General features: G+C 34.6%; 1 protein-coding gene across 1 annotated transcript; it reads right to left on the reverse strand.

Moving 5' to 3' along the window:
- On the reverse strand, window positions 2919-6126 carry LOC107645670 (nicotinamide adenine dinucleotide transporter 1, chloroplastic). Its single transcript, XM_016349743.2, has 8 exons — window positions 6067-6126; window positions 5851-5946; window positions 5600-5709; window positions 4977-5025; window positions 4733-4839; window positions 4117-4211; window positions 3840-4023; window positions 2919-3472 (listed from the first exon to the last, which is right to left on the reverse strand). Exons 3-8 carry the CDS (start codon window positions 5648-5650, stop codon window positions 3236-3238), a joined length of 723 nt encoding a protein of 240 aa, XP_016205229.1. The 5' UTR covers window positions 5651-5709; window positions 5851-5946; window positions 6067-6126; the 3' UTR covers window positions 2919-3235.

Raw genomic sequence — 10084 nt, forward strand, 5'->3', positions numbered from 1 at the left:
TGAAAAATTGCATTTGCGTCTTGTTATTTTAAAAGTTGTATTTGAGTAAAATTCATATATAAACAATTTATTTAAGTGAATTGTCCTTTAAATTTGATTCTAACTCTATTCAAATCTTACTATATCTTAAACTCTTTAAATTAATTTCATTCAACCTGATATGCAAAAATAAATATATTTTTATTCGAATACAATATTTATTCTTTTTACATTTTATAATATCAAATATTATTTATGGATTATTAGTATACTGAATTATTAATTTGGTGACCCTATCCGCAGGGAATATTCAAACTGCTCCGAAGTTACCAAATTATTCTTGGAGCGGATTGAATACGTGCAGATTAGAGGAGTGCTTCCCATCCTAACTCCGTTCTAAACACTTTAAGAGAGTCTAATTAACAAGTAAATACAATTAAATATTACAAATTTACAATAATTTATTTAACATGAAACTCTTAAGATTAAAAATGTTATGTATCCCCACTCGATCTCACCCCAGTGATCCTTTTACAGTGTATTTATGCCACCAGAAACGCCGAACGGTAGACATTCTAGTACCCGCTTGTCTTTATCATCAACCTCATCTCATCAATTATCATCCCTGAAACATATACTAATGATGTTGATTTAACCAATATTCAATAATCATCGTATTGATGGATGTTGATCTCCAAGAAGCTGGAAAAAAATTATTCATTTTCTTTCATGCTTTTGGATTTGATATTTAGAACTTGACAAAAGAATCCGATTCCATGTGTCCTATTCAGCCGTCCAGGGATGTTTCGAATTTCGGATGCCAATGACTAATCCGTTGTTTTACTGGTGTGATAAAGTATTTTTCTAATTGGATTGGATTTACATTTTAAAAGGGATTACTTTTTTATGGTGAAAACTCAGGCGACTTTACGTGAAGTTGATAGAGTCGTTCGATAAAAATTTAGCCAAATGAGTCAAATCATTTAATAGCTCTCAAGTATCAACTTCACGTCGACTGTACTTGAGTTTCCACCCGTTTATACATAATTCTATTTGTTTACATAGACATACACATAAAATCTTTATGATTGACTTCTAAGTTAATCTGATTTTATTTGAAAATAACATATCTTCTATATTTATATATAACGGAAATAGCCAAATTTTATGTAAGTAATGCTCAAGCTCAAACAATATTAGCATCTAAAAGAAATATAACCATTTCTAAAAGAAATTAAACGTAATTTGGGGTAATGATCCCGCCATTTTATGATTTCATTATTCTCTTTTATCTAAAGGCAAAAGACAAACAAGAAGAGCTTTATGGGATGGTACATGTCCTACTTTAAAGAGAATATAATTGAGTCAAGTGAAGTAACGGGGAAACAAAATCCATCTACAGTAAGAAAGATAGCAAACTTGGTAAGGAAGCAGATTGAGACGTGTTCTCTAGCTGGAAATGAAACCTCCCTGATCTTTGACGTTTTCTTTGTGGGGAAATAAAAGCCTCTTTTGTTTGCTATTCCAAGTTCCTTTGATACTGACAACTCAACTCATGAAAACTTTTTTCCCCCTTCATCGTGGTTTTCGCTAGTTTTGTTTTAAATTAATTAAAACTTGTATAAATAGTAAATGGTATAGGCTAATTTTGTTTAGAGACATGGAATAATAACACAAAAATATATAAATATAAAATTATATTTAACAGATAAGATATATTTAGTCTATTACTAAATAAAATATCAAAATATTAATTTTTATGAATCTATTTTTTTATCATGTTTTCAATCATGTTTTTTAAGGATTTTTTTTTTCCGAATTTCTAACACTTGTTTAAGCAAAAGAATAAATTAATTACTCGACCAATCTAAATTAATTGTTTTCACTTTTCAGTCATGGTTTATTCTGAGATTTTTTTTTTCGGTAGAATGATTTATTCTGAGGTTATAATGTTATACTGATGTACTGGGCTGGACTCTTATATGGGCCCATTCCAAATAGTATCCTAGGCTCTTAAATTAAAATAAAATTAAAATGAAAATAATAATAACCTGTCTAAAAGGTTAATAATAGATAATGATTAAGAGTAGAATAATCATTATGATCCAGCGGTGATTACTCATGAGTCAATAACCTTTATGATGGCATATATATTTTGGGGCTTGGAAGCTTCTGCCCTGTAAGTTTTAAATGTTACCATATATTTTCATTCCAATCTTTAATCCAAACATGCCAAAAGTCACAAAGTTGCGTTGAATAATCCAGGAAGCCTACAAGTTATAGTCCAATGCGATCGCACCTAGCCACTTATCTTTCTTGCTTAAATTATTACATGCAAACAAGAAGGAAACTGCCACAACCCTATACTGAAGGAGATAATCGATATGAGAAGCCCTTGAAAAATCAAATTGCACCATACATACAGGGAGGCGAATTCAAAGAACCTTTTAAATTTCTGGACGTTCTCTAGTAGCAATTTGAATGATGATTGTAAGGGGACAACTATACCCCGCAACTTGTTATCACTGGTTATGAGAAGTGACTCTCCATTAGGATAGAAATGGGCCAGACTAATTTATATTGGTTTAAGTCTCGTATATTAGCCTCACTTGAAGACTATCAATAAGCCTGATTTTTTTAATAAATAAAATATTTGTAAAGAATGTTTGTCAAAAAAGATCTTAAAGCTTATTACCCTTATATATGAATCCATCATATAGGGCCTTTCTAGGTGAGAAATTTTTGTTTCGTAAAAAGAATTGAAACTTGGCCGACTACTAAACAACAAATAAATAATGGTTGAAAAAAAATTACAGAATAACACTTATTCGAATTTCACCGTGCGAACTACTAGTCTAGTAGGTGGCGTCAGCCGTCAAGCGATGACGTGAGCAAGATTGTTAAATGTGTCAAGTATTTTAGATTTTTAGATAGTCATAGAAGAGATGCATAATACCACTATACTATTATCATCAATGTATGTAATAACCATGAGAATGTGTACCACTATTATCATCTTTATCGACATCATCACTGATATATATTATCCTCGGTCTCCCTACGAAGACAATGACTTTGAACAAGTTTAACGAGAGAAACCGGGGTTCCAAATGGACGTATGGGGGCTCTACCATACATAAACACCTAAAAAATCACAAAGAATGGGATTTGCACCACCAAGAGATGGATTACTAGCTTCACTAGCTATGTTTGGAATCTATTGTTATGAATGATAGACGACCACCGTGATCAATAATCACAAAATCTGAGGCTGCGGATCAGACGGAAAAACCGAAACAAGAAAACGATGTATCATTTCAAAGCTTGTGAATGTGATTACAGCAGCTGGTGTTGTCCTCAGAAGGTTGGTGGCACACCCACGGTAAAACCCAGGTACGCCCTCTTGCTGAAAAACCTTCCGAACGCAATCAATCACACCCGAGTACCTTTTCTCAGAATGGTGCCCTTGCTCTTGCAGTCTGGAACGTACAACCTACAAACAGAACATGGTATTTATTTATTTATTTACCTCTTTTTCGTCAAACCAGAGAATAATTACTAATGAGTTCATGAAGCCTGGGCTACTAGTAACACCAAATTATTAGGTACATGGCTCTGTAGGCTGGGTAACGAAAGAAAGGAAATCAGCAAGCTCCAAATATTAATACAAGGAAAACTATGTCTATGGTGCTTTAATCATTAACAATGGGTTCTAAACCATTTTCCACATAAAAATCGCCGGCAAGGTCATTTTCGTTATTTTATTCACAAGACCGAGTATCTGGAAATATGAATATCAAAATTTATGTATTGATATCTTCAACAAATTGCAGAACTAAGTCAATCACTCAGCAACATACCTCATGGGGATATGTCAATGTTGATGCAAAAATTTTGGAGACTGATGAGGCAATTGCAACATCACGTGCACCAAGTTTATCCATTGATGTGTCACCTTGAGTTGCCAAGTAACATTTTATTTTCTCGTATGTTGGAAACTGGATGGCAACATGACTGATACCAGCCAGCGCAGGTACAAGTCCACTGAAGATAAAGAATACCCCAAAATTCATCAAATTAATAATTGCAATGCTATACATAATTAACACTGCTGCATTCATAACAAGCAACACCAACCTGTACAGCCCTCGAATACCCTCCTCGTGTGCAATTCTCCTCAATGCAGAAAGAGTGCTCCTATATGGCACAACACCAGATCTCATTCCCTGAGTCTGCATTTAAAAGGGAAGCAAACTTTTAATGCAGAGCACACATATGAAATGAATAATAGAAAGTTCTATATCTTATTATGGTAATACTTTAACATGGTTGCATGCACCATTAAATTGGATGGTATTAATCTAAACATTGATAACATTGCAATGTCATTCGGACAGTAAATTTCTGGCAAAACTTCTGGTTGTGTAGCATTTTCTGTTGTACAAATGGTATACGAGAAAGGAAATAAAATCTACACCATCCCGCTCCCATTTTGAAAGCAAGAAAAATTAAAGAGAGCTTCTTATTATTTTGAATATTTGTGCGCGTGCATTTGTGTGTGTGCAAGAGAGAGAGCGAGTGTTATGGAGGGCCAAGGCTAATCAAAAGAGCTTTTTATCCTCAAATCAAGTGTAAACTGCAAATATTACTAAATCATTTAACTAACTCATGCAGTATGCCAATTATCAGTGCTAGGTTGCAAGGATAATGAAATAGATCAGCAGAGAATTAAGCACGAATTGAGGAAACATACTTGGAGTCTAGTCTTGACAACCCAAAGTGGATTTGTGAACATTGTTGTTGCAGCTCCAGCACCAGAAGCGGCCATCATATTAGCTCCAACTGAAAGATTATGGCAATCTGTGTACATACCGTAAACTATTATAATTTGTACATCTTCAAAAATAGGAAACCCAAAAAAGTGCAAGTCGGACCAAATAAGCTCCATGAATCACTCATCTTGTTCAATACAAAAAAGTAATAAGCAGTGAACTAACCCTCAGGCTGAAGAAGGCTCTTGAGCTGTTCATACATGGTAAAATATACCTGCAAGTTTACAAATTGATACAACATATATAAATCCCTCTTAATAAAATAAAACAATATCCTGCTTCCAAAAAGAATATAGGCAGGCTAATCATAAATTTTCTGTAGCCCAGTGAAATAAATTAATAGTAAGCTGCACTAATTAGAAAAGAGAATCGTCCGATGCTTGAGACATCAAAACACTGTATGAACTTGACTTTAAATGTAATATGAAAGTTGCTTTGACAATAGCAGGTAATTTAAATTTAACCAAACCCAAACTACCACATTGGAAGAATCCTTCGCCTAGATAGCTACCGTCCTTATTGCTTGATCAAAAAATTGTAACTATAGAGATATCATATAACTTGGGCCTTCTAATGTCTACAACTATCAAAAGACTCTAGGCCAATACTTAACACTGTTTCGACTCCATATATCTGATCTACACCCCTCCTACTATCTAGTCTAACCCTAGATCATACTTTGAAGTTAAGAATGTTAAAGCAACAACATATTATTTTTGTTCTTAAGTTCACCGAGGGAAAAAAAACTAAAGAAATAAGCAGCTAATAGACCAGAGGGGAGAACTCACAGCCCAGTTTGGCAGTAAAGCTAGCACAGTGGGAGACAACCCACGGTACATGCCACGCAATCCCTCCTTGTGAAATATTTGTTCCAAGCTACCAACTATGATGCTGCCTGCTGACAAAATCACCCATAAATAAAATATTGAGTTTCTCTAATCATATTTTTTATTTTCTCTGCAATAGCTTCACGTACTAAAATTACAATGATAATACATAAAACAAAAAACGAATCCAAGAAGAGCAGGGCTAGGTATACCTTTAACACGTCCATTATGGAGTTGCGCTACCCCATGAACCTGAAACCTAGTTTTGATTACATCTAAAGGACACACAAATGTAGCAGCAATAACACCTGCATCAAATTGCAAATTAAAATAATCAACAAATAAGAAACAATAAGACGATCATATTGAAAAACAAGGGGGAGAAAATTGAAACAAAAAACATTAGGAATCAGATAAGTGGTGATTACCGGCGGCGGCGCCAGCTGCAGCATTGCAGAGAAGACCCCTGGGGTTGATATTAGGGGCGGCTAATTATTAATTTTAAATTTTTTAAATTCAAAATTTAAAAAATTTAAAATTGATTAAGTAAACCTAATTAAAACCTATAAAAACCTTCCTCTTTTCTCTCACGTTAATCTACCCACCCCCAACAATAACATCCACAAATCCTCTCTCTCACCGTCAGAAGAAGGAAGCTAAGCGAGAAGCGGAGAAATTATCGGCGGCGAAAGAAAAGGAGTCCTCTCGGGAGAGGGCGATGGCAGAGAACGATGACCAGCGTCGCATGGCCTGAGACTAAGGTGGGGTTTTGGTTCGGGAGCTGCCAAAGCTAGTTTCTTTTGGATCGATCGATACGCGACGCAACAACAACGAAGATGTTTCTTCCTTCGGATTGGGTTAGGGTTCTTCGATGAGATCCAAGACCGTGCGAGTCAAAGCCAAAGAAAAAAGAGAGAAAGAAAGAGAGTTTATTTTGGTTTCTCTATTCTATTCTATGCGAAATTGCCTAGTGCTTTATATGTATGGCTCTGCTTTCTTCCTCTAATTGAATTTTCTTGGTTACCACTTACCACAACAATCTCTAACAAAGTAACAATAATAATGCAATTAATTATTTCATCACCCCCTCCCTCCTATTTATTACTTCTCTATTTAGTGGGTCCCTTCCATAAAACAGCACCATATAACAATATGCCATCTTTTTTGTTTTTGGGGTAACAAATTAACAGATAAAGATAATAATTTGGATTAGTTATGTTATTAAGTAATTTTATCTTACCTTTTAGATGATCTTCTGGGATAATTTAACTTTTTTGTATATATCTTTTCTACAAATGACAGAAGTAAAAAATTACGCTACTTAAACAATTGCATCGTCATNTATGAAAATATTTAAAATATTTTACTGATGATAAATTTATTACGAATCCTAACAACACGGATTAGCTAAATACCTAAATCTATAAAAAAATATATAGCAATTACCTAAACTTCGAAGATTGATACTAATAAATTCGAGTCCTCAAAATTGGGTTAATAAAGTAACAAAGTGGCCTGTTAAGTGCTGAGTGCTAACCATGCTTATTCCCTATATAGTTGGCAAATTTGACTCAAGTGATGTTCTGCCATCCGAACCCCAAATTCTAGGTCAAGTTAATTGAAAATTCTCACACTCAATTGCCATCAACGACCTTCAAATCTCTGTGTTTGCCCAAATTGCATATTCTATCCTTTTCTGCTTGCTAACTAGTGGAAATAAATAAATTTAAATTCTATAGAAAAATTTAGCTAACATGTGTTTTAAAGGTATATAATAAATTTATTATTAATAGAAAGTTTTAAATTTTTTTATTTAATAAATATAAAATAAATACATTAAAAATTTAAATTCTTTGTACTTACAATAAAAAAAATTTCAATTTATAATTTTAACTTATACTTTTAGGACCTCATGATAGATGGAGCTTTTTTCGATAAAAAAAATGGATAAGTACTTTTTTCGTCCCCAAGATCTGGGTCGAAATCAAAATCGTCCTCGACCTTTTTTTGTTATTAAAATCATCCTCAACTTTATAAAACATTATAAAATCGTCATTTTTACCAATTTTATTTTTTTATTACCAAATTATCCTTTATTAAAAAATTATAAAAGGAGTGGGAAGGGGAAAGGGGGGAGGGGATCGCCGCCGTTGGAGGAGCCGCGTCCTATCGCCGCCATCGCGCCAGTCACCTCAGGATCGTCGCCTTGTCACAGCCACTGTCTATCGCGCCGCACCACGCCACATTGCCATCAGGAACAGAGTGCGCACAGGGGAGGGAGACCGCCGCGTCTTCGTCGCCGTTCCTCGCCGCCTCCGCCTCCGCCTCGCAACCTCGCCGTCTCGCCGCCTCCGCCATCTGCATCTGCTTTCTTGCTTTCTTGTTTTTTGCTTTCTGTTTCTGCTTTTTGGTTTGGTGTTGTTTTGTGTTGTTGCTATTGTTTGAGGTTCTTGGTGTTGGTTGGTGGTGTTTGTGGTGTTTGTGGTGGTGGTGGTGGTGGTAGTGGTGGTGGTATTATGTTGTTGATGTTGCTTGATGTTCTTGGTGTTGATGTTGGTGGTAGTGTTTGTGGTGGTGGTGGTGTTGATGGTGGTTGTGGTGGTAATGTTGGTGGCAGTGGAGGTGGTGGGGTGAGAAAAGTAAAGAGAAGAATGATGATGATGATGGGTATTTTGGTCCAAAAATTCGGGGAAGGATGATTTTAAAGCATTTTTGAACATTGAGGATAATTTTAATAAGAAAAAAAGGTCGGGGACGATTTTGATTTCGACCCCAGACCTTGGGGACGAAAAAATTACTTATCCCTAAAAAAAATATCTTTTAGATCTTGAAAGATCAAAGGAAAATTAATGAAAAATATGAGGGCCAGTTCACAAATAAACTTCTATTAACTTGTTGGGCAAATTTAAATGTAGAGTTAAATTGGATTGGAGTGATAGAAAAGCTTGGACTAGACGACTTCGTAGCAGACGGCGCTGCACGATGGAGTAGAGAGAGTGATAGAACGCCGCCGAAACAGGAGTGTAGATCGGGTCCTGACCGAGTTGAGGTACACTGGACAGGAGACAATGGACGACATAGGGCAACTGTCAACATAAGTACATGGTGTCGATGTCTCTATTTACGGTCCTGTATTGTCTCCAGAACCATGGTGGAGATATGCTCTCGAAATTGGGTTTAAGTGGGGTTTGTGCCTTCTCGGTGGGTCCGAAGTGATGACAAATTTCACGAGGCAATGTTTATGGTGTTCAATGTGGGTAGGAACATACAGAGTATAAATGTTTGATCTGTTATGCATATAATGTGGATAATTGCTGTTATGAATTTGTGGAGTTTAAAATTAATAGGAAGAAAGATTGAATTTACGGAAAATTTTCTCTCTATTAATGAAATTTGTTCAACTTTAAAACTTGTCTTTCTTTCATATGAATGAGTGATGAAATGAAATTGAGGAAGAGTTGATTTGGACCTATTTTCAATCGATTTCCAGCCGAACTAAAAGTTATTAAGGTATTTATTGACATTGCTGTGTTTGAAATCGTTGTAATATTACATAAGAGACTAATAAAAATTATCAGTTGTTGTCGATGGGGAAATTTTGGATTACGTCTCTTGGGTTTTGCTATTTAGATGATAATGACAATGAGACTAGATTTTGGGTGAGGTTGATCAATTTGTAGAACCAAGTTTTAGTTATTGTGATGTCTGAAATGTTCCAGACGAATGATTTTGCAGAACCAACCTACGAGTTATCATCCAATTTTCACTGAGTCCATTCATTGCAGGTGTGTGTGTTTTGTTCATTGTGATGTTAATAATGTGTTATTGTCTGGATTATGTTGTTGTGCCCCCATTGCTTGGTCTAACCCATGGCCTATGTTGTGTGTTAGGTTAGAAAAGATGGGTTGAGCAGCGATACCATTATGCTGAAATACCATGTTCTGTATTTTACTATATTATTCCTTTTATTTCAGTGATTAATATTTGTTTAATTGAATAGTGTTCTCCAAATAATACTACATCTAGATATGGTGTAAATCAAAATTAATAATTGAACTCGTTCAGAATAACTGCAATTATAAAAAATTAACTCGACACAATTTCGTTATTTTATTAATGTGTATAGCTAGCTTCTTCAAATAATACTACTTCTCCGCCAAATAAAAATACGCTCACACGAATAGAAAAGTACTACACTTTATACAAATGAAACTCATAATCTTTCACACAAAAAAAATTTATCACCTGTCTTTCATGATTATTAATAATATTTTAAAAAAGACAATATAAATTTATATGCAATAAGTCTAAAATAAATAAATTACTTCTGGATTATTAAAGTTCTTTAAGGTCCAACAGCCACTTAGTCCACTAAATCAAATATCAATACTTTTTTATAAAAAAAAAAATTTAACCAATCATCATGTCGTCAATTCAATCAGAATG

The sequence above is a fragment of the Arachis ipaensis genome, chromosome B06 (assembly GCF_000816755.2).
Source record: "Arachis ipaensis cultivar K30076 chromosome B06, Araip1.1, whole genome shotgun sequence".
Classification (NCBI taxonomy): domain Eukaryota; kingdom Viridiplantae; phylum Streptophyta; class Magnoliopsida; order Fabales; family Fabaceae; genus Arachis; species Arachis ipaensis.